We start from the raw sequence: 25,811 nt of genomic DNA, 5'->3' as shown, positions 1-25,811 counted from the left end.
GCCTGGATTGAAGCCAACAATAGCCCGACCACCCTGATGATGCTTCGCAGGGAGGTCTATGGCTTCCGTAGGATCTGACATATCTCGTGACGAATTTTCACCATCTTCCTGGAGGGAAGACTTAACGTCGCCACCACGGAATTGATCCCAAACCCTAGGAAGGTGATAGAACAAGCGGGAAGCAGGAAGGACTTTGCCTGGTTGATCACAAACCTTAGTGACTGAAGGAAAAGCACTGCCAACTGGAGCTGTTGCGCCAAAGTTCGCGGACACTGATGCATGAACAGTATGTCGTCCAGATAAACTATCATCCTGACGCCCTGCAACCTCAACCTCTCCACTACCGGGTGCAGGACCTTGGTGCAGCACCACAGTGCTGATGACAGGCCAAAGGGAAGAGAGGTGAATTCGAAAGTTTGGCCCTGCACCGAAACTGGAGGAAACGATGGTGAGGAGAGAAGATGGGGAAAGTAAGGTATGCGTCCTTGAGGTCTAAGCAGACCATTCAGTCATTGGGACGCACCAGGTCGCGAAGCAGGAGAATACCCTCCATCTTGAAGTGGTGGTAGACCAACCACTTGTTGAACTCTCTGAGGTTTATCACCGGTTCCTGGCCTCAGTCTTGCTTCTACACCAGGAAGAGATTGCTCAAGAAGGCTCTTGGATGGGTAGAGGCGAGGCAGATTTCCTGTTTGTCCAGGAGTTCCTGCACCTCCTGTTGTATCAGGAACCTGGACAGGGGAGCCATAAAACTCTATGTGGAAACCCTGCACCGTTTGGAGTACCCAAGCGTTGGTCGTGAGGGTCCGCCAATTGTCTAGGAACTGAGCTAGTCTGCCCCCCAAGAAATGACATGAGACAATAGAAGGACTCACCATGAGAGGAGGGAGGGCCACCACCCCAAGCTCCTTTGCATTGGCTTCTGTGCTGTGAATGACTTCTGGTGGGATTGAAACCACCGAAGTGCGAGGAGTATTGGTACTGTCTTCTCTGTGACTGTTGGCTCCTGCCGGAGGCGGTCTGTGATGAGTGGCCAGCCGAGCACCCCCTACCATGGCCGGCCCGCTGAAAACCTGCGCATTGAAAATGCGTTTCACTGTGGATTGCGCTTTATCCAAGGAGTTGAAAGTAGAGACAAACTTACTAAGCTCCTTCACAAACGGGTCCCCAAAGAGGCCGCCTTGAGCCACTTGACCTGCCTCGGAGGTGGTAAGTTCGCCGAGCTTTCGGTCCAGTTTGATGAGAAGCGACCTGTGCCTCTCAGAGACGGCACAATTTGCTTTCCCCAGAATGATTATATCTCTCTGGGCCCAACTAGAGAGGACATCTGGCGGGATTAATACCCCAGCCGCCTTGGCATCCTCCCCCATGTCAAAGATTTTGACCAATGGCCCTGTGGCATCTAACAGCTTGTCCTGGCATGCCCTCCAGGACCTGTCAATGCCCTTCTTCGGATCCTTAATATATTTAGTAAGGAAAGTCGCCATCTTTGTGTCGATCTCAGGAGTCACGGCCACCTTGCCGTCGAGAGATGGGCGCGGGCATTCCGCCCTAAGGCGGAAACGAATCTCCTGGTCTAGGGGCTTCCGCAACCGACTCGCTGCATACTTGGCCACTTTCTCGCAAAGTTCCCACTCTGAGGAACGGTGGTGTAGGAGATCCTCCGGATCTAAAAGATCGGACTGGGTGTCTCCCGTTGGGTCGGAGTCCTGTGGCGGAATCGGGCCGAGAGGGGGAGGGCCGCCAGGACCTGCCGTGATCAGAATCCCCGTCAGACCCAACCTGGGAATCGTCGGAGGGCTGCGGGAGGCCGCTGCAAACTGACCCTCTGGGGGCGGGAGAACTGGTGAGGCCATTGATGGCGCCATATTGGATTTGGTGTCAAAGAGCGCCTGTTTTAGTCTGTTGAACACGTCCAAGTCCACCCCCTCCGGATGTGGGTGCTTGCGTGGTTTCTCAGAGGTGGGATCGGAGGCCTGCTCTGGAGGTTTGGGGCGGAGGACCCTAGAAGCTCTTCCCTCGCCCGGAGGGGTTGAAGACACTTCTGTGCCAGGTCCTTGAACCTCTTCTCCAAAGGGGCCACCGCCTATGAGACCGGACTGACAATGGAGGCGTCCACCTCGTCACAAGTCGTCCGTGAGCGGGAAATACTGCTACTCCTCCTCCTCCTCATAGTAGTCGTCGAACTCCTCCATCATGCAGGGAATCTGGAGGCGCTGAGGACAGAGGTAGGTGTCAGGGAAGTAGCATGGTGGTCACCCACCTGGTGAGAGGGCTTGTAAAGTTGGGCTGGGACCCAGGAGTAAAGTCCCTAGAGAGGGAGGCCTACCCAGGCGAGGGTCTGGGGAGGTGCCTGTTAATGCACAGAGCCAACACCACACCTGTGAGCCTGCTTCACAGGATCTGAACCGGGAGGGAGGGGGGGGGCGGCAAAACTCCCTTTCACAGTAGCACTGATCCAGGTATATGAGGGATGATCAAACCCTGCCCTAGCTGGCTACTGGTGGTCTTCACAACCCAGCAAAACGCCCTTCAATACATATGGGCTGAGTATGTGGAAAGTGAGCCCATAATTCTATCGATGCCCAGGCTGCTGGCGCAAACCGCCTCTTAGTTCCCATTCTGAATAGTTACCAAATAAAGAGACGGGCGCTGGAAGCAGGAATCAAGAACAGAGTTTATTTCTCATGAGGAGAGCCAGTCATTTCGGACACGAAACACAGTGTCTTTCGGGAGGTGCTCTAACAAGTGAGCTTGAGACTCTTGCCTTTATACCTTGCAAAACATTTGATGGTACAATCAGGATAGTATGACGCAAAAGAAAGACATCCCTATAATCCTCGTGATGATCCTACTCCACATACGTTTACAATGGGGACCCTTGACCTGCTGATAAGAGGGGAGGGCAATCACGCAGCTGAGTGTTTCGTAGGATGTGTACGCCTGATCATGGCCCAGGGGGTGGGGTGGCTAGGCATACAATAAGGGCAGTAAATGGTATCTCCTGGCTTAGGCGATGGCCTCGGACATGTGTGGTCAGCCGGACTCGGGGGAAGGGGTCATCAAAGGAGTGGTATTCATGCCTGCGTGGACAATCGAGCGTGGAGGGAGGGCTTGTCAATAGAGGGGCATTCATGGAAGGGAAGGAGGTGCTGGTCAGGCGCGGCCGTGACTCTCAAGGACAGGGCCTTGCGGAAGAAGAGGGTTTATGACTTGCTCATATGAGGAGAAGGAGGGGGGTCAGGGTGCGTGCAGGGCCAGAGTCGCGCAGAGAGAGAGAGAGAGAGAGAGAGAGATCTTATGACCTGTACATGAGAGAACAGGGGCAGTCAGATACAACTGGGGGGGGGGGGGGGGGGCTATGTCAGCTGAGGCGAAGGATGCTTCTTCGAGAGGGAAATGGGGAAGGCCTGGGTCAAGCAGGAGGGTTACCTTTCACATCAGGATCGCGCAAAGGGAAAGGGTTTCATGGTCTATACATGAGAGAGGGGGTGCAAGATACGCGCAGGAGGGAAGCTGGGGATTCCAATGGGTAAAAAGGCCATGGTGCCTAGAATGGCTGTACATATGCATAGGGGTACGGGTTCTTACTGGCAGGGTGATACGGTCAATAATTTACAGTATCCATGGTGCCCACAGGGAGAGGAGTGGGAGAAGAAGGGAAATGAATGCTGTCTATGTACATAAATTTCGTCAGATTTCACAGTCGCCCCTTTTTACATAGCAGCAATCATTTTTGCAGCTGATGGCATTACAGGTAGACAAGCATCGTTAACGAATTAGCACTTTGTCGATACTAACATGTGGCGTACAATCATAGACAGTTAAGGTGATGGGAAGAATGCAGTACATAGGAAATTAATTTTTCGTTGTGTTCCTGGCAATTAAACGCACTACATAGCATAAATCTTTCTGACTTAAAAAATGTGACCAATGAACAGTTTTGACCAGGTAGTTGAGAGCGGAATTCAGTTCATACACAAGATCTCTTCGTCACAGTGTCTTTTATCAGCGAGCCATCACTGGTAGGCTCTAATCCGGGTACTTTCGTTGGCACTGTTGAGCACCGGCGGTGGAGCTATAGGTCCAGCTCGGTTCGATCCTTACGCGTTGCAGGGTGCGGTCAGTCCTCTGCTGTTAGACCACAGTCCTGTTCCCTAAACAGTCCGTTTGGCGGCGCCTTATGCTCGGCGCCTATAGTTCTGTGGCAACACCCTCTTCCCATATAATTGCAGCTCTTTCCTTTGGCAAAAAGTCACGTGGGAAGGTGGGTGGATGTTGTTCAAATAGTCGATAGGAGAGAGAATGAGCGGAGTTGGGTCAGAGTTCCTGGGACACACAAAAGGGACCAAGGGAGCAAAGGATAACAAGCAGGCAGGCCCATCAATCGGGCCCAAAGAAGGCGGACGGAGACTCCAGGCACACGTGGGTTAGCAGTCGGAGGGCTTCAAGGCGGCCCGTCATTTTTCATTTTCCACGTTAAAATTGCGGTCTCGTCCCGTGTCTTGTTGCTCTGCAGCTCCACCTCTGGTCGATGTCATACGTGTCCCAAGGTCTGCAGTCAGGCTGAACGTCACGTCTGACCCATCTCCTCCGGTGATCGTGAATCTTTGAATAGGTACAAGACAACGTTTTAGAGAAATGGCAGAAGAAGACATCTACGTATATGAATTCCTCCCTTAATTCTACGCATTTGATATTTTATGCTCATCGGTCACAGTCAGAGGTCTATTACCAAGCAGTGCATGTGTCAGCATTCCTACTGAGTTTATGGCAGGTTTATTCATTGTCCTATTTATAACTCACGTGAGGATAAATGACATTTCCATCAACTGTGCGTTACATCTTATTCAACATTACAGAGCATTTCCCTTCAGGACTGGCTAATATTTTCAGACAGGGCGGGGGTGCTATCGTCGAGAGTCGGGCAAAACAAGATTTCCTCAAGGGTCAACAGCTACTCATGGTCATTATGTTTATACCCGGGACAGCAGAAGTGGTTCTATCAAAAATGGGGCGGGGATGCTTCGGGCGTTTGCGCTTGGGTGCAAAGGGGTGGGGCAATCTGGGTATTGGGTGTCAATCTAGACGTTGGCGTTCGTCTCTGAAGAACAGACATAGGATGCCATTGACATACAGTTCCCCTATAAATGGCCTGATTTGGGGGACTTTAGTCGTCTTACCTGTCCTTTCCTTCTCAGCCAATTCAAGTTCATTCATTTTGCAGAAAGGAGAGGCAGTAACATGGCGAGATACGGTCATTTTAGTTTCGGTCAATTTCGCTGAACACCTTCGCGTTCAAATATGTATCAAATCAGACTGGTGCCGGTGGGGCACAATTTTACCAAAAAGAGGGAGGGAAAATAGGGAGACTCTCATAGAGAGTGAGAGTCGTCCGCAATCTAAACGAGCCATTCGGTACACGTATGACATGTAAAGAGAGAGAGAGAGAGAGAGGGAGAGAGAGAGAGATAAAAAGGGGTGGAGAGAGAGAGAGAGAGAGACGTGTACGAAAATAGGTCATTTAGTGCGCTCACAACACAGAACGGCAAAGGTCAGGTAACATGCAGATACAGACAGAGGGGAGACATAAATTCGTACGTTACACACACACAAACTCAGACAGGGAAGACGGCACATATATTACGCATATATAAGACATTCACGACAAGACAGGAAACAATTGTTAGTCTACAAGATCTGTTTTTATATATATCCTACGTACCTTTACTATCCTATTTATCTACGTGCTTAGCTCCTTCTGCTCTTCCCCCCTTTCCCTTCTCGCTTGTCACGCCTGCGAGCGTTCCCAATTACCAATACTCACACCTCGGTTGGTTGATCAGAAATTAACCTGGTCGCGCTAGTTACCCAAGGTTGGATCTTAGACCATTTTTCTGTTCCCTCCTTTGGTGGGAAGTTCTCCAGGCTGAGGCAACGGCAAATATTGATCGGGAAAACAGTCGGACAGCTTGGCTATATCTGTAAGAGTGTGAGAAAGGGGGCAGTGCATTTTGAACATCGGCAACATTTCTAACTTCCTAGGCGGGTGGTGCCGTGGCAACCCTTACCCGTACAATTTTCTTTGTCCTTTCCCTACCTAGTCAAAACGTCCAGTTTCATTATTTAACGCGTCCTTTCTAGTCAAATTTTCGTCATTCAGTACCTGTCCAGTTTCTATGTCAGTCCATCCTCCCAGTTGCTATGTTCTAAGGAGGAACAGTCATGTTTAAGTCTACGTCTCTTTTTTTTTTTTTTTTTTTTTTTTTTTTAAACTTTTATTTGTCATAAGGATCATACTCATATTCCCTTCTTCCCCTTCTCATTGGCGGTTCGGTCATCGTCCTTCCATACATCAGCCAAGGTTCCGACGTAACCTGCAGAAGGGAGGAGAAAGAAGGGGTGGGGGGGGCAATATTCAAACCTCATCAGCATGCAGTAATCCGGAAATGTTTTTACCTACCACATACTCGACCTATCTCCACGTAGTGCATTTCTCTACCATCGCGGCGTTTAAGCCCAGAGGGACCAGAAATGTCAGACAGATAATCATTGACGATCTGCGTATCTACATGAGTTACTTGGTCGTAACCCCTTTTGATCGGGTACAAGGGTGGCGATCAGGTGGCATTTCCGCGGTGTCGTTTTTAGGGCTTCTAAAGCACTTTTCCGGCTGCCTGTGACACATAGTGTGGCTGCTAAATATCGGGTCCTTTTTAACCTTTAATCTTCATCATACTTTCTCGTTGCTCACAGTAGTAATACATTCAAAACTCATTAATGCAACCGCTACAACTATTCTTTCGTTTTCAAAATACTTTTAATAAAAAAGTGTTGACGTATAAATACAGGCCTACAACCCAGTGGACTAGCCACGGAGCAGATTGGAGCTGTACATAAGGAGAACAAGGCTGGTGGCAGTTCGTTGCATAAAGTGTGGCAGTGCAATAAAATCGTATTAAACTCCCCTACAGAGCAAGCATGATGCATGTCAGTAATTCATCTTTTAATAAATTCATAAATACATTATCCAATGTTCATTCATTACCTTAAATTACACCAATTCATTTTCCAACTCATAATCGGTACCCACCCTAAGTCAATTCATTGTCCAAGCACATACTCAATATCCTTCATATCTACTTTCATTATCCAAACGATATATATATCTCGGGGTAAAAAGCCTGCGCAATCAGGGTGCAACAAAGTTCATTAAAAACGTCTCATTTTGTGTCGGCGCCATTTTGGGTGGGGTCAGGCAAGTTCTAGCACAGTCAGGGCGTCTCTAGTCTCGCATGGTTGGCCCAGAACCTTCCATTGGCAGTTCAGAAAGTCTCGTGCAATGTGGTTAACAGTCTAACAATATGGACCATGAGTCAAAGAGTGGGAAGGGCGGCAACAATTTTCCTACCGGGTCATCCTGGTGTTCCTCCGGAACTGAACAAGCCTGTGCCGTGGCGGCATTTCAGCCATTTCCGATCCAAGTCTGGTGCCGGCAGGAGTAGCACCGATGTCGTGGTTCCCAGCGAAGGGGGCGGGGGCACCCATGCAGGGGGTCGGGGGCCCCCCGGCTCTTATAGAATCTTCAAGGTCGAGGAGAGGCGATATGGAGCGAGTGCCCGTCCTGGGCAGAAGACCGCTTTTTGATGTTGACCCTCTTTAAGCAAAGAGTGTTGGGGTGTCGCTGGAAGCCTCCACCTGGAGGGAGGTGGGGGAGGGTCGTTCGCGCCGCCTCCCCCTTCCAGCGACCCCGCGCCGTTCCTCGGCTCCGTCGTCTCGATATCGGCCGTGCCAGCCATTGATGATGGGGGGGGGGGGTGGTCGGCGGCTGAGGCAAGACAGCCCCCCCTCCTCCCTTTTTGGCATGTGGCGGGACTACCTCCAACTCTCCAGGGGGCTTGAGATGTGGCGGGACTGCCTGTACCTATGCAGGCGATGGCATGCGGCGAATTTGGCATGTGGCGGGACTACTTGATTTGCCGCCGTCCTCGCCTTGGCTTCGGCCTTCGACAAAAGCCGGATCGGGTGAGAGAGAGGGGTGGTCGGTGGCCGAGGCAAGACAGCCCCCTCTCTCCCCGCGGCCTGCAGGGCGGCAGAAGAGAAAAGATGGAGAGGTCCTTGTCATCCTTTGGACCGCCTGCCCAACATCATCTCCTCCTGACCGTGGCCAGGCGAGTCCCTCGTGCCTCGAGGCCTCGCCTTCCGGATGGGCGTAACCGCGGACCTGTTGCACTTCGGGAGCTTCCGGAATGGGGGTAGGTACCTATTGGTTTGCTTTCTATTTCATGTGACCGTTATTTGGGCGTGGTGGGAAATGAGGCAGACATGTTGGGAGCAGGAATAGGCAGTGAAGCCTAGCTACCTCGTGGCTGCTTTGTGCTATCAAACTTTTTCGCCATTTTATATTTCTTACTACGAACTATTTCTAATGTTTCTTATTTTTGGTGAAGTCAAAAGCTCATCAGGGGGTTACTGACTTAGCCTGATTTCCTTTTATTTTTCTTTCTCTTCCTTAGCGTGTTTCGAGCTAAAGCTTTCTGTTAGTAGGGAACGGTGATCACTTCATATTTTTATGTGTCCTTTTCACTAGGGGGGTACATCTGGACGGACCAGACGAGTCCCCTCCAATAAATGGTCCGGGGTGGAACGAGATTATCGATCAAAAGGGGAACATATATTCCTTCATTAGGGTATCATCCTGGACAGACCGAGCGATGTACTTCCACTTACTAGGGTAGCCTCCTGGACGGACCAGTCGGTCTATTTTCTACTAAATGGCCCATGAGTAGAGAGCATATGTCCTCCATAAGGGTAGTCTCCTGGGCGGACCATGCGAGCTACCCCACAATCACCAACCAGTGGGGAGTGGGTAGGACTGACGAATTCACAAAGGGGCATAACCTACCCTTTTCTACTTGCAAAGACAGAATATTTCTATTTCACGTTGTTTGCAAATAGAAAATACCTCAAACGAAACAATTCCTGAGACAACAATGTCCAGGCAACCAACCAACCAATGGGGAGAAAAACAGGCATGACGGATTACAACGGGGACAAATGTCTGCATTACCTGCCCTTCGCTATCCATAAAGGGAACAGAATATTCCTATTCGTCTCTGTTTGTGGACAGGGAAGATCTCAAAGAACAACAATCGATTATTAATCGACTTCAAACAATTCAGTGGGGAGAAAGGTAGGCATGACGAATTACAACGGGGGACAAAAAGTCTGCATTACCTACCCTTCTCTATCTGCAAAGAGGGACGACGTTCCTATTCGCCGCTGTTTGCAAACAGAGAATGTCTCGTTCTCAAAAGAGAACCAATATGTCAAGTAGCCTTCAAAGCTAAATGAACCAATACCAACAATATCAGTATACAAATACCGACTTTCAATACAAACAATCAATCAATCAGGTGGATAGAGCCACCCTACCAATCAGGCGTAAAAACACCCTACTTAATCTTACCCGGACCGGACCATACGGACAGTTCTTCGTCTTCCTCCTCCAGCGCCTGATTGTTCTCTTACTCCATGCAGCATTCCTGTGGGATTCCAGTCAGGACAATAGGTCACTCAAGAGAGGTCCGTTCGGAATTGGTGAAGTTCTGTCGATCGGCAGCCGGGCTAGGGCCCTCTCAAGGCAGGTATACTCCGATCATTTTAGACGTTCACTTCTTCGTCTGGATCTCTCTTACCGAACCCTATGTCACTGATGGACCCCGCGTTGGGACGCCAATTGTGGAAAGTGAGCCCATAATTCTATCGATGCCCAGGCTGCTGGCGCAAACCGCCTCTTAGTTCCCATTCTGAATAGTTACCAAATAAAGAGACGGGCGCTGGAAGCAGGAATCAAGAACAGAGTTTATTTCTCATGAGGAGAGCCAGTCATTTCGGACACGAAACACAGTGTCTTTCGGGAGGTGCTCTAACAAGTGAGCTTGAGACTCTTGCCTTTATACCTTGCAAAACATTTGATGGTACAATCAGGATAGTATGACGCAAAAGAAAGACATCCCTATAATCCTCGTGATGATCCTACTCCACATACGTTTACAATGGGGACCCTTGACCTGCTGATAAGAGGGGAGGGCAATCACGCAGCTGAGTGTTTCGTAGGATGTGTACGCCTGATCATGGCCCAGGGGGTGGGGTGGCTAGGCATACAATAAGGGCAGTAAATGGTATCTCCTGGCTTAGGCGATGGCCTCGGACATGTGTGGTCAGCCGGACTCGGGGGAAGGGGTCATCAAAGGAGTGGTATTCATGCCTGCGTGGACAATCGAGCGTGGAGGGAGGGCTTGTCAATAGAGGGGCATTCATGGAAGGGAAGGAGGTGCTGGTCAGGCGCGGCCGTGACTCTCAAGGACGGGGCCTTGCGGAAGAAGAGGGTTTATGACTTGCTCATATGAGGAGAAGGAGGGGGGTCAGGGTGCGTGCAGGGCCAGAGTCGCGCAGAGAGAGAGAGAGAGAGAGAGAGAGATCTTATGACCTGTACATGAGAGAACAGGGGCAGTCAGATACAACTGGGGGGGGGGGGCTATGTCAGCTGAGGCGAAGGATGCTTCTTCGAGAGGGAAATGGGGAAGGCCTGGGTCAAGCAGGAGGGTTACCTTTCACATCAGGATCGCGCAAAGGGAAAGGGTTTCATGGTCTATACATGAGAGAGGGGGTGCAAGATACGCGCAGGAGGGAAGCTGGGGATTCCAATGGGTAAAAAGGCCATGGTGCCTAGAATGGCTGTACATATGCATAGGGGTACGGGTTCTTACTGGCAGGGTGATACGGTCAATAATTTACAGTATCCATGGTGCCCACAGGGAGAGGAGTGGGAGAAGAAGGGAAATGAATGCTGTCTATGTACATAAATTTCGTCAGATTTCACAAGTAGGGAGAAAACATGGGCCTGTTTGCGCATTCAGGCTAAAAGATCCTGCCACCTTACCCCCGCGGGGCGTTCCTCTCCAGGCTGGGCTGGGCGAGTCAGCGTGAACTAGCAGACGCGCTCGGCGGGAGCCACAACTGACGCGACCTCCGACCGCGTCTGGTAACAGGAAAGCGGCTGACGAGAGAGAAGGGAGGCACGCTCTCGGGCGGTCTGCGGACCGCCGCGCACTCCAGCCAGCAATTATACAATCGATTGCGGCCGCATAAGAACGACAGAGCGTTCCGGCTGCCGCGTATGAGGAGCGAGTGCTCCGATTACCAGTTCCAGCCCAAAGACTGAATAAAATATACTAAATGTACCAAAAAATACGATAGAGACCGTTAATACAATAGATCACAGGTGCTGACAAACCCAATCCCAGGCAGCAGAACTGAGGGAAAGTGCCCTTAACACCTTCCGTGCTCATGACGAGCTCGTCATGAGGCACGGTTGCGCTGTGCTCATGACGAGCTGAGCTCGTCATGACCCACGAGGCGCTCACACACGGGGATAATTCCCCTGCTGTGCTGAGTGTTCCATGAAAACGGGCATGGTCATGACGAGCTCAGCTCGTCATGAGCACAGCGCCACCGCGCAGCGTGACAAGCCGAGCTCGTCACAAGCACTGGGGCGCTGCGCACGCACCCCCCTCCCCCCAGCGCCGTGGGGGAATTAGCCCCGCGGCAAAGGGGTTAACTGACGAAGGCTGCCAGCAGCGAAGAAAGAGGAAGTCCAGCAGGGATTGTTGGCAGTTATTATATCAGGAGGTGCCTGATTGGTTGAAAAACTGCAACACAAACTAGATGGGTTTTTTTCTAGGCTTCATGAAAAAGAGTCTTTCTCTGTGTTTGCTGTTGATTGTATTATGGCTGCTGGTTAAAATTAAAGAAGAAAGAACAGCCTAATCCTCTTCTCCGGGTCCTGACATAGAATCTACACTTGTGCTGGCATCAAAGCTAGGCCCACAAAATGGCTGCATCCTTTAGAGACCAGGATGCTTCAAACAGATGCAGAATCTTCAAAATTATTTGTTTCACATACTTCATAATCAATGTAAACAAAGGGAGCATTACTACGAGATACATATGGAAGTACGTTATGTAGCTACACCATCCAGCAAAACACATGCGCAGTTATATTATTCAATCAATTCTAGCTCATGTCTTGCATTATAATGATCCTTCAGATGCACAATTGTGTAGTGTTGTATTAATTCTTTAAACTTGAGGATGTTAAGACGTATTCCAGTTAATGATACGTTTCACCCTAATAATCATATGACCAGCATAGATGATGTCACTGACTCGCTGTTCGTAGTCTGATTGGCTTGCTCTCTTCCACGGTCCTTCAGACCATTATTATACACCATGTTTGATTATAGAGTAGCCCGGTTTGCCCTTCATGAACACGGTCGGTTACACCTTAGTAAGGATTTCTGAGTGATTGCGCTGTTAAGCTGGTGGATTAAGGGTGAGCGTTCACGTGCTTGGTTTAGAAAGAGGAACAAATGCTGTAGGTTGTGTGGCCCTGACTTGCAAACCTTCAAGCACATGCCTGAGTCACAGATTCACAGTCTAAAATGCTTGAAGATTACAATGTAGGCCTGACATGCAAAGTTCATATGCAGGCGTAATCAACATACGCATTACAGTTTTACAGATGTTAGTAAACATTTTGTTACAGGTGTCAGTTAGATGTGTGTCAAGAAAAAGTGTCTGTGCTTATGTCTTTAATCGGTATTTGTAACTTCTGCGTGGTTGCTAAATCCAGGTTTCGACTGTGTTGATATTGGATTTAGGATATCATAACTCTTGCTGTCTCTTCATAAGTCTATCAGAACGACACGAATGGCATTTGTGTTCATCTGTCAGAAGTAAGTAGTTGAAGGAAGAGCATGAAATCTTAATGATCCACTTATGTTGGTGGTTGGCATAGTCCTCTTGTACATGGTTCCAATACAATTATATAGGCAAGAAAAGCCAGGTCTTCACAGCCTCCTGAATCCCAGATGATTAGCAGTCAGTCGTGTCCTTGCCTGGAGCGGGTTCCACGGTTCAGCCGCTTGGGCGGAGAAAGATGTGCTGCATGTACTTTTCTTCTCGTAAAAAAGTGTGGTTAGTTGTGCAAATGTGGACTAGAGTCCTCTTCTGAGAGTGCATTGTACTTTGTGTCGTAGGAACAGTGGTCTGATTCTTTTAATTGCCTTATGTGTTAAGATTAATATTTTGGAAGTGGATCTTCTAACAACGGGGAGCCAGCGCAGGTCTTTCTGCACTCGAGAGATGCGATTCCGTAGGTTTATGTGAATTCATCGTCTTTCTGCATCTTTCTGGATTCTCTGGAGGTGTCTCATGTCGGAGTTTGATACTCCATGACACAAGCCCTTGGCATAGTCCGTCTCAACATGACCAGTGAAGTAGTAGCCTAAATCTTCTGTGGGAATCCAAGGTGTGGAAAAATACACCAGATGCCTGCGTGGGATTAAATGTGGATTTAGTTACTTGGTTGACCTGAGGAACTAGAGAGGGATGAGTCATTGATAACTGATAGAATTACTTTGTAGTTGTTGGCAGTGTTCCACGTTCATTGAGCCTTTTACTTTTTGGAGCACAGCTTTTCCATTCTCTGCCAGTTCGAATCTCAGTGTTTGATGCGTTGAGTTTGAGGTGGTTTGTTATCATCCAACGTTCAAGGAAAGGTTGGCTTACACACTAAATTTTGTTTTCTGTTTTTGGGAGTTTTATATAGCGCAGACTCAACCCGAAGCTAGAGTGCACTTTACATGAACACCAGTTGCGTTACGCACGGACACATTCATATTGTTAATCACAGGGAGATTAAGTGATTTGTCCAGAATCACAGGATGTTGGACAACCCTGCCGAGACTCGAACCAGGTTCTCCAGCTTTGAGGTCGACCTCTCTAGCCGTAAGACCACATCCATAGTAATTCTTCTTTAGCAGTGTGACACTATTCACAGTAGTTGCATATTTCTCTATCTTGATTCAGCAAGAGCTATATATGGTTGAACAAAATCCTAAATTAATATGTCCTGCCCTGACTACAATGGCGATGAGACTCCGAAGGGACAAGTTATTTTCACGCTTACTTTTCCCATAAGAGAGTATCGTCCCCTAGGTTGCCTGCGTGGAAGCTTCTGTCTCTACTGGCCTAAGAGGGGGGGAACCAGAGCCATACTGCTTGACACTCTCTGTACACTCCCCCAATCCTGTAAAACGTTTAAATGATTGTTAATGCTTGTCACACAATTGTCCGCCTCTTCATCAGTCCCTCTTTAACATTCTTAGCCCCGATTCTGGTCCCCCATTGCAACCATAAACTCTACTTCGTCTAGCACACACCTTCTCTGGTCACCCAGCATTCACCTGATCACATATGGGATCCCTATTTTCGTTTCCATCGTTACAAATCTTTGCTCCCTTATTTCAGATCTGACCTGTCTTCCATCTCACTCTTACACTCAGTTTTCCAATTTCTTGTGTTTCTCTACTGTTCCATTCGAAACATTCTGTCCTCTTCACCTGACTCAAGCTTACTGTTATATTCACTCTCTCTCATACCACTCACATCTGCACTATTCCTCCGGTTGGAATCACCCCATACTTCGGACTGTGCTCATATCTGCCAGTGTGAAATGTCTTCTCTTGGCTTCTTTCAGGATTGTGGAGTGTGAAGATCAACCTGCATTTACCGGCGCCGCCCCAGATCTCATTCCTAAATCCATTCCTCATCGGGATCTTGTGGTCAGCGAACAGGTGAGATGACCTTCCCTAACCCCAACCCCACCACCTGCCCCCTACCTGTTGCAGGTGAAAAATAACTTCAGAAACATTATTATTAATGGCAACCCATAGAAGAGGAAGCATGTCACAATATGGAGTGGCAAAATATTGTCCTGTCATAATAAAGTCTTCCCAAATATCGACTGTGATACTCGATATTCTGGATGCGATTTTTTGGAAGGACAATATTTAAACATTAGGCCTTGATTTAGAGTTTAGCCAATAGTTTAATGTCCATCAGGGCAACAAGGCACTTTATGCCATCACCCTGATGGACATGTACATTGACAGGAGCAGGTGTCAGGGTGTTCCTATCAATGTATTTAAAGTTTGATGGCTCTGTGAACCATGAAGGCTGGCAATCAAACTTTTCAAAAGTGTTTTGTTTATCAAAAGCTAATTACACCCCACCCCACACACACACATACAGTTTGGCAGACTGAAAGTTGGTTAGAGCTTTCTGCAGAATTCCTTAGACAAAGGAAGCTTCACAATGCTGTAAACCAGGGCACAAGTCCTAAAAAAAAGAAGTGGGGGGACACTGATGTCACAACAGGAAATTACGTCACGAAAGGTGGCTTGCACCATCAGACTCATTGCCTCTCCTCGCTCACCCCTTAGATGCGATTGCATCAGAGAAGCCAGCTTGTGAGCAGCGTTCTGAATGAGCTCCGATCCAGGGCTCAAGTCGGGGTACCACGCGGGTGGACGGCGTCCCCCCACTTATTTTACTGGGGGGACGCCATCCCCCCTGCCAAACAGCTGGCCTTCACTCTTTGGCCTCTCTGGGACGAGGAGCTCGGCACCTTTCGTGACGTCAATTCCGGTCGTAACGTCACTTACGGTGACAGCGTCCCCCCACTTTTTTTTTACGACTTGTGCCCTGCTCCGATCTCTCCCTAGAGAGGCCAAAGAGTGAATGTGTGACTCCATTTGCTCCAGTTATCGAGCTCCCGGTAAAATAAGTGGGGGGACGCCGTCCACCCAAGTGGTACCCCGACTCGAGTCCTGCTGTAAACATAGTAACAGTTTTTTTATAAACAAACAAGGGGACCCGATGAGTAACTAAGGACCCCGTGTATAAATTATTTTAGCAAACAATGGTCCTTAGAGTGAGGATATACAGGACAAATGAGATATACAGGACAAGCATATGTCTCATTTGTCCTGTATATTCTCACTCTAAGGACCATTGTTTGCTAATAAACGTAGTAACAGTCGCAGTTTTTCACACAAATGCAGATCCTCTAAAAAAGCGTGACCTAGCTTTGTGTGAAATCCAGCTGTAAACAAGGGGCAAGTATGATAATGGTTCCTCACAACAGGTCAGTAGTGTTCTTCAGTCTGACATAGCTTTGGTCACACTCCCTGGACTTAATCCACGATTCCTCTAACGTCAAATTGTATTTCCTGGCATAAAAGTTTGGGAAATTGCATTTTTTTATTTGAGTCGCCTTTCTCTGATGTCCGCTCCCTTCCTTTAGATACTTTCTTTTGAATTTAAAAATGAATGTCCCTAATCAGCTTAACGAATTAGACTGAAGCAAAAAGCCAGAACCAATATTTTCGCCTCCGGGATTTTCCCTTTGTGGAAATGGCAGTTTTTTTTAAAGGTTTGGTTACGCCATTTCGCGGGCGTGGGAAACTACACCATGAGGCCGAGTAGCCTGGACATCCACCGCCTTTAGAGGCGCATTGCCATATTCCTAGCAATGTGACGTGTCCCTTCGAGCTGGAGACACAGGCGAAATAACCCTCCTGACCAACCTTCTCTGAACCCTATAGGAATCCTGGAATCTCTCATGAATGAGATATTTGCTAACAAAGTAAAATAACAGGAAACACGAATTCACCGCGTTGTAATTAAATGTTAGATTTGAGCTTGAAAGTGTATAGGTCATGGACTGATCCTGCCCTCTTGCGGCTGTTAGGAACACTGCACTATATTTAGGATTTGCCATCGCAAAACGTGCAACAGACATTCAGTCCTACAAGCAACACCTATTCTCTATAAATAGTTTATTCAGAACCAGGTGGCTCCAGTGCCTTCCCAACCGCTCACAAACAAATATGCCCAAGGCTGAACTGAAGTACTTAATTTGTATATTAAAAAAAACCGAACAAAAAAAAGATAATAATTACAGACGGCAAAAGCCTAGTTCTTAGGCGACAGGCGCTGCCAAACGCCGGGTTGTCGAATTCCTTGGCTACCTAACCTTGATTTCACCTCATGTCTCTTTTTAGCCAAAACCTTGCTCTTTCTGTCTATTTATTTCAACATTGCTGCCTTTCTCTTTTGTGTTCTGAATCGAAGTCTGTTAATGGAAAATAAACCCACATCCCAAAACAAGAGTTCTAGCGCTCCCCAAGCAAACACCTGCACGAACCCCATTTCATTCTCACATGCGCAGCATCCCATGTGTTGCATGTAAATCTGTGTATCCTGGTTGGCAAAACGAAGGGAGTGAAGTTGAGCATGGGCATGAATGGCTGGGTGCTAGGCGTGACACCTTGTTGCCATCCACACAGACCTCGTATTTCAGGGCTGTGGCACATACATAGGACATGGAGACCAGGAAAATAACTTTTTACTAATTAAGTGGATTAAGAATCAGAGTAGTAGAATTATTGTAAGAACTTTTTATGATCTTCTTAGTTTGCACCAACAGCATTGTTTTTAGCTAGGCGTATGTCAAATTCTCCAGTATTAGGGGTGTCTTTCATAGATTCACATGCTTGAATATTCCCCGTCGTCGGAGTGGGAGTCCCACGGTAAATAAAATAGCAATAAAAGCTAAATATATAATAATATATAATAAATATATATATACATAATAAGGAAAAACCCAAAAAATGCATACAATAACCATCTGGTACCTAACCAAGAGTTTCCACATAGGAATGCATGGGGAAAAAGAAGTTCCAATGCAGCCTATCCTTGTCATTATGTTAGTCCAAACTGCAGCCAATCAGGCGCCAGCAGCCCTCTAGAACCTTCTCCTCAGAGCTCAAGCCCTCAGATTTTCTACCGCACGTCGTGTGTAAGGGAGTCTCCCTGAGCTCTGCTCAGTTTTCTTTCTTCAAGTGTTCCAGTTTCTTCCAAAATGTCTTCAAGTAAGAAGTCTCTCTTCAGAGCTTGTTCCTCATGTGGAAAGCTGAGATTATTTCATGATGACCCACACAGTAAGTGTATTTACTGCCTTTATCCGGACCATGAAGTGGGTACCTGTAAACTCTGTAGAAAATTCTCAGAGAAAACTCAAAAGGACAGAGAAGGCCGTTTACTTGTCTGGCTTCAGAGGCTTAAAGACAAAGATAATTTAATTTCTGACGCTGAAAGTCTTGGGTCAGGCCGTTCTAAAGCAGCTTCTAAACGTGGTAGTGTGCAGGAGGTGCCTTCGCCATTTCTTAAAAAGAGGAAAGTTTCCCTCACAATGACCCCTGCGGTGTCTTCACCTTTGCCTACCACGTCTGGGCCCACGAGACAAAGCTCTCAGGCTCTTTCTGCTTCTAAGTCCAGTTTTTCTGTGAGGAAAACGGATTTGCCGTCGACGACGGTGGTTTCTACTCCGTCGACGAGAATGGCTGTCTCTGGTTCCAAATCGACGACGACAGTCACAACGACGCTGGCCTCTGGATCGTCGTCGGCTCTAGCGTCGACGTCTTCATCGTCGATGAGAGTGGTTCTCAGCTCTAAGACTGTGTCTTCTGTGATTCCTATTTCATCTTCAACGACGAAAAAAGCTCACTCGTCGACGACCCGGTCGTCGTCGACTAGAGTTGTGAAGGCTTTGACTCCGTCTACGCTCTCGTCGACGAGCGCACCGTCGATGGCTATCCCGTCGACGAAGGGACCTGTTCCATCTGTTCCGTCGACGACCGCTCCGTCGACGACCGTTCCGTCGACGACCGTTCCGTCGACGACCGCTCCGTCGACGATGACTCCGTCGACGATGGCTCCGTCGACGATGACTCCGTCGACGATGACTCCGTCGACGAAGACATTGAAAGTCAAGGTTCCGTCGACGATGACTCCATCAATACCAATGAAGACTGCTCCGTCGACGGTCTCCTCGTCGACGATGGCATCCAAGCCGATCCCATCGCAAAAGTCAATTGTTGTCATGCCGTCGACGCGTACGCAGGACACAATTTCGACGCCGGCCTCTTCTTTTGCTACAATGCCTCTATTGCCCTTGCAGTCCAGCAAGCCACAGTTCGAGACTCTTACAGAGCAAGAGATGATTAATCCTCCATCTCCGCTGTTTGCGACTGATTCTGATCAAGAGTCTGATGACCAAGCTCACAGTCTTTCGGATCTAAATATTAAGTGCCAAGACTTCAGTAACGACGAGGAAGATGTTTATGGCCAACATCAAACGACTCACACTCAAGTTCCAACGGCGATGTTGCCTATCTCCATGATATCTAACCTCCAAAGTATGTTGGAAGACTACAATCGGCGTTTCCCACCAACGCCACAGGTTACAACGGTCCCATCAGTAATAAATCCAGTTTCTAACCCGGTTCTGGCTCCTCCTCAACCAGCGTCGCCTGTCCCTGGTCACCGAATTACATCAGTTCGTGTTCATACTACCATCTATCCAGAGGATGATGATGACGAGAATCCTCCAGAGCGTGAAGATGGTGAAGTTTCTGAAGTAGATGAGGATGGGGAGGAACATTTGGCGGAGTGGGATGACTATCGTGCTCAAACACCATCTCCTTCTCAGGTGCCTGCAGCGGATTCTCCTCCAGTAGACATCGCAGGCTTCCACCAGTTAATGGATAGGGCAGCACAGCGATTCAAACTGCCACGAGCACACCGAGAGGAAGATTGCTTCCTATACGATTTCAAAAACCAGCCCTTGAAACAGATCCACACAGTCCCGATTATAGACTTCATCTGGTCTGAAGGGGAGAAAATAATGAAGACGCCAAACTCTCTACCAGCACAGCTGCCAAGGCTAGAAAAGAAATACAAAGCTCCTATAGGATCTCCAGCATGCCTTACAGGTCAACCTAAGCCCGACTCTGTCGTCACGCAGGCAGCTCAACGGGGTTCAAAGAATCCGGCGTCTACAATCACTGCTCCTCCGGACCGTGAGGGCCGTCGCCTGGATGCTATTGGGCGAAAATTTTCCTCCATGTCCTCTACAACAGTTCGAGTAGCTAACGCAATGGCCATTCTAGGCCGTTATGACCGTCAGGCTTGGGCTGACATGGCCGCCTACGTAGCGTTACTCCCAGATGCTTCCAAGGCAGAAGCACAGAAGATTCTGCAAGAAGGAGAAAGGACGGCAGAAGAACTTATAGATTGTGCAGTGGATGTAGCCTGCACAGGTTTTCGCCAGCTCGCTGGAGCGGCCGTCCTGCGTCGCCAGGGTTGGTTACGCTCAACTTCGTTTCGGCAGGAAGTTCAAGCACGAATCCTAGATATGCCATTTGACGGCGAGTCATTATTTGGAGCGCATATTGATGAAGCGCTACAATCTATTAAAAAGGACACGGACACTGCACGTGCCTTGGGTACCCTTCAGTTTAAGAAGCAGCCCTTTCGGGGTGCTCGAGGACGTGGCACTACGTCCACTTTTCGTGGAGGAAGCAGTCAATACCGGTCCTTCAACCAAGGTAACCAGCGTTACACCGGTAACCGCCAGCAGTCTTCCCGTCAGCAGCCTGCCAGAACTTACAGAGGGAAGTCTAATTTCAGAGGACAATCCAACAAACGTCAATGACTCCTCTGTCGAACGAAGAATTGGAGGTCAAATCTCTCTGTTTGGTTCTCAATGGTCCTCCATTACCACGGACCGTTGGGCACTCGACATTGTGAAGAGAGGCCATGCATTGGAATTTGTCGAAGTACCTCCTCCAACGCCACCTTCCGGACCACCACCTCCGCACCTCAAAGAACTATTTCATCAGGTTCGCCTTCTCCTTCAAAAAAGGTGCGGTGGAAGTTGTGCCAAAGTCGCAGAGAGGGAAGGGGTTTTATTCCCGTTTTTTCCTCGTCATCAAAAAGAACGGAGAATGGAGACCAATACTGGACTTGAGAGCACTCAATCATTATCTCAAGGACCAGACCTTCCGTATGCTCACGCTTACAGAGATCTTGCGTTTGCTCTCAGTCGGAGATTTCATGACTACCATCGATCTCCGGGACGCCTACTTCCATGTCCCAATTCTAGCGGCTCATCGCAAATTCCTGCGCTTCAAGGTGGGACACCTTCATTTCCAATTCAGGGTCCTTCCATTTGGCCTCCGTTCAGCCCCCCGAGTCTTTACAAAAATGTTGGCTCCGGTCATGGCTTTTCTTCGTCTCCAAGGCATACAGATATTCCCATATCTCGACGACTGCCTCCTGAAATCACAATCCCGCGCACAACTTCTACACCATACAGCAATCTGCCAGACAGTGTTCCGTTCCTTGGGTCTGTCCATCAATCTGGAGAAATCTCAATTGCAGCCAACAACTTGCAAAGATTTCCTAGGAGCAACGCTGGACACCAACCTGGCCAAAGCATTTGTCTCCCAGGAACGTCAACAGAGGATCCTCCGGCTAGTTTCGCTACTTCTCGCAAAGAAGTGCGTTTCAGTCCGCTTGTTGAAGTCTTTTCTAGGGATGGCTTCGTCATGCATCGCTCTTGTCCCTCATTGCCGACTTCGAGCACGACCTATACAACAGGCTCTGGACAAGCAGTGGCGTCAAGTCACCGGTTCCTTCAACGATCAGGTCTCCATCACCATTCCCATGAAGAAGGCGCTCAGATGGTGGGCACAACCACACCAGCTAGCAGCAGGCACGTCTTTTCTGTCCAACACCCCAGATCTAACACTGACGACGGATGCCTCCCTGGAGGGCTGGGGAGCTCACCTCCAAGACCTGTCCGTGAAAGGGAAATGGACTGTCCATCAAAAGTCCTGGCACATCAACAAGTTGGAGCTTATGGCTATCTTTCTGGCCCTGAAATCATTTCAACCAGTGCTGCAGGGAGAGTCAGTTCTCATACAAACGGACAACACGACCTGTATGCATTATATAAACAAGCAGGGCGGAACGAAGTCTCCGGTGTTATCCCGCCTGGCAGAGGCGATTTGGGACTGGTCCATCAATCATCAAATCCAGATCACTGCAGTACATCTTCCGGGGTTGTCCAACCTCCTGGCGGATTCCCTCAGCAGATCCCGATCATCCAACCACGAGTGGGAACTCCACCAGCCAACACTCGATATGGTCTTTCACCGTTGGGGATTCCCTGCAATCGACCTCTTTGCGACTCCAGAGAACCGCAAATGCCCCGCTTACGCAAGCTGGCATCCCCACAAAGGGTCCCAAGGCAATGCCCTTTTGATGGATTGGTCGAATCTCTTCGCCTACGCTTTTCCTCCGATTCCTCTAGTGCCACGCGTACTTTGGAAGATGCGGAGAGAGCCTTGCCACATCCTTCTGATTGCTCCCAGGTGGCCACGACAGGCGTGGTTCTCAGAGCTGCTACTCCTGTCTCAATGCAAACCCATTCTTCTTCATCCTCGAATGGATCTTCTCTCCATGAACAGGGGTCAAATCTACCATCCGGACCCCTCTTCCCTGAGCTTGTCAGCCTGGAACCTGAGCACTGTGAATTTGCACATCTAAGCATCCCTCAGGAGTGTCGTAACATCCTCGCTCAGGCCAGGGCTCCATCAACTATAAAAACCTATAAGTTGAAATGGAAACGCTTTTGCCACTGGTGTGCAGACGCCGGAGTACATCCTTTGCGTGCCACGCCCGCTGAGCTCCTCCCTTTCTTTCTCCATCTGGCTCAGTCGGGTTTGTCACATGCTACGTTAAGAGTTTTTCTGGCGGCAATATCACGCTTCCGCCATGATGGCTCCGCCTCCTTATGCTCATCCAGATTGATACGTCAATTCTTCAAAGGACTTCTTCGGACTTTTCCTCCAATTCGGCGTCCTCCTCCAGAGTGGCGCCTCAACATTGTTTTGTCACAATTAATGACTGCTCCGTTTGAACCAATCCATAGCGCAGACCTCAAGTATGTCACCTGGAAGGTTGCGCTTTTACTTGCTCTGACGTCCTCACGTCGAGTGAGTGATATGCATGCTTTCACGATTAAACAACCATTTCTACAGTTCAAACCGGATTCTGTGCTTTTACGCACTAACCCTACTTTCCTTCCAAAAGTGCCGTCAGACTTCCATATTAATGAACCTGTTATACTGAAGTCTTTCTTTGCCAATCCGCAATCACCTGCGGAACAACGCCTGCACTCTTTGGACATTAAACGATGTTTAAAGTTCTACATCAGCAGAACAGCCCAGTTCCGAAAATCGGATCAGCTCTTCGTGGCCTATGGCCGTTTTCAAAAAGGGCGACCAGTCACCAAACCTACAGTAGCCCGCTGGGTGGCTTCGGCGATTGCTTTCTGCCATCAGAAAGCGGGAAAGCCTTTACAGTCTAGAGTAAGAGCCCACTCTACCAGGTCTGTGGCCTCTTCGACTGCACTCTTTGCCGGAGTTCCATTGCATCAGATTTGCAGAGCTGCCACGTGGTCCAGCAGGCACACGTTCACAAAGCACTACAACCTGGGTGCCATGGCTGAAGGGGATACCGCAGTGGGACAAGCTGTGCTCCGTAATCTTTTTCAATAAGGTGAGCCTCTGTTCTACCCTCCTCCTATGGTTTCCAGTCTTATGCATGTCTTCTCTATGTATACATATAGTTTTATAACTTCTATGGCATGGGTTTACACCTGTTGATTCCAACCTTTTGTGTATACATTGCATCCTGGAAACTTTGTGTTCGGATACGGACTGCTTACTATTCTATATTCAAGCATGTGAATCTATGAAAGACACCCCTAATACTGGAGAAGAACAATTGTTACTTACCTGTAAACAGGTGGTTCTCCAGTATTGGTGTCTTTCATAGATTCACATGCGACCCTCCCATCCTCCCCTCAGAGGCTCGCTTCTCCTCATAGACTCTGTGGTCACTCTTGTGCTACGAAAATCTGAGGGCTTGAGCTCTGAGGAGAAGGTTCTAGAGGGCTGCTGGCGCCTGATTGGCTGCAGTTTGGACTAACATAATGACAAGGATAGGCTGCATTGGAACTTCTTTTTCCCCATGCATTCCTATGTGGAAACTCTTGGTTAGGTACCAGATGGTTATTGTATGCATTTTTTGGGTTTTTCCTTATTATGTATATATATATTTATTATATATTATTATATATTTAGCTTTTATTGCTATTTTATTTACCGTGGGACTCCCACTCCGACGACGGGGAATATTCAAGCATGTGAATCTATGAAAGACACCAATACTGGAGAACCACCTGTTTACAGGTAAGTAACAATTGTTCTTATCAACAAGAACAAAAATTGTGAACTAAATATCTACTATCAAAGTATTGTGAAGGTATTATAGATTTATTATTCTTAACTCCAAATTCAAGTCACTATGGTCCTGTTTTAAGATGTCGGGTGGACCGCCACCGACAGCACGTCGTGGCGGTCTGTCAGATATCCAGAGTATCGGTCTGACCGCCTGATTACAATGCGACGGTCAGAGCGATTTGCTCTGGGGGAAAGACTGCCGCCTCTGAAGGCTTAAAGAGCCCATTCTGGCTACGGTCGTAGACTAATCCCTACAATGGGGGCGGTGCCTGTGGAGGCAACACCGTAGGGATTAGGATGTTCCTTTCATTCTGCCTTTACATGGTGGTCCGACTGCCATGTAAAGGGAGACAGAACAGGATTTTGGGACCCCCTAACAGGGCCCCCGTCCCTTGTCTCTTGTGGGCTTCTCCTATGGGGCCAGGGGGGTACATGTGGTGCCTGGCACACAGTGCATGGATGTTTGTAAACATCCCTTTTTCTATTGCAGCTTGTGCTGCAGCATTTATTTTTTCAGGCCGCAGCACAAGCCACAATAGAAAAAGGCATATTTATGACACCCCCTAGCACATGCGGTCGTATTGTCATTGGACTGTCAGGACCGTCGATTCCTTGTCGGATGGTACTGTGCCCGATATATATATATATATATATATATATATATATATATATATATATATATATATATATATATATATATATATATATATATTTCTCCAGTATTAGGGTGTCTTTCATAGATTCACATGCTTGAATATTCCCCGTCGTTGGAGTGGAAGTCCCACGGTAAATAAAATAGCAATAATATACCAATAATATGTAAATGTAAAATATAACCAATTAAATACACATTAGAAAAAACAGGCAGTAAATGCCTAGACATAATTCCTATAGGAATCCATGAATAGAGAAAAAACACTTGTAGCCCATTCCTGTCATTATGTTGGTCCAAACTGTAGCCAATCAGGCGCCAGCAGTCCTCCAGAACCTTCTCCTCAGAGCTCAACACCTCAGATTTTCTACCGCACGTCGTGTGTAAGGGAGTCTCCCTGAGCTCTGCTCAGTTTTTTCAGTTTCTTCAAGTTTTCCTGTGCTTTTGAGAATGTCTACAAGTAAGAAATCTCTCTTCAGACCTTGCTCTTCCTGTGGAAAGCTGCGTCTTTATTCAGAGGATCCACACAGTAAGTGTATTTACTGTCTTTACCTCGACCATGAAGTGGGAAAGTGTATGTTTTTCTCCACAAAAACTCTAAAGCACAGGGAAGGCCGCCTTCTGTTATGGCTTCAGAGACTCAAAGACAAGGATGGTGTACTTTCTGATGCCGAAAGTTTCACTTCTGGTTGTTCCCAAGCAGTATCTAAACGTAGTAGTGTGCAGGAGTTGCCCTCACCTTTCATCGAGAAGAGGAAGATGTCTCACTCTTTGTCCCCTGCGGTGTCTACACCTTTACCTACTACGTCCACGCCCACGAGACCTAGCTCTCAGGCGTCTACTGCATCTTCTGCTCATGTTTTTGTGAAAAAACATGCTTCTTGTCGACGGGACCGTCGACAGTCGTTCCGACGAAGAAATCTGCCGTCTCCGGATCATCAACGACGACGGTGACGACGACTTTGGCTTCTAGATCGTCGACGACTGTCTCGTCGACGAAGGTAACACTTAGTTTGAAGACTGTGCCGTCTGTC

General features: G+C 48.2%; 1 protein-coding gene across 2 annotated transcripts in view; it reads left to right on the top strand.

Moving 5' to 3' along the window:
- SIPA1 (signal-induced proliferation-associated 1) overlaps window positions 1-25,811 on the top strand; it is a 272,309-nt gene that overhangs the window by 231,875 nt on the left and 14,623 nt on the right. For both annotated transcript variants that reach the window (XM_086938330.1, XM_086938331.1), the window contains exon 11: window positions 14,606-14,702. In XM_086938330.1, the coding sequence (XP_086794456.1) occupies window positions 14,606-14,702 (97 nt within the window). The remainder of the gene's footprint in view (window positions 1-14,605; window positions 14,703-25,811) is intronic.

Source organism: Lissotriton vulgaris, chromosome 9, assembly GCF_964263255.1.
Source record: "Lissotriton vulgaris chromosome 9, aLisVul1.2, whole genome shotgun sequence".
NCBI lineage: Eukaryota > Metazoa > Chordata > Amphibia > Caudata > Salamandridae > Lissotriton > Lissotriton vulgaris.
This window is presented reverse-complemented; position numbering and strand designations above follow the sequence as displayed.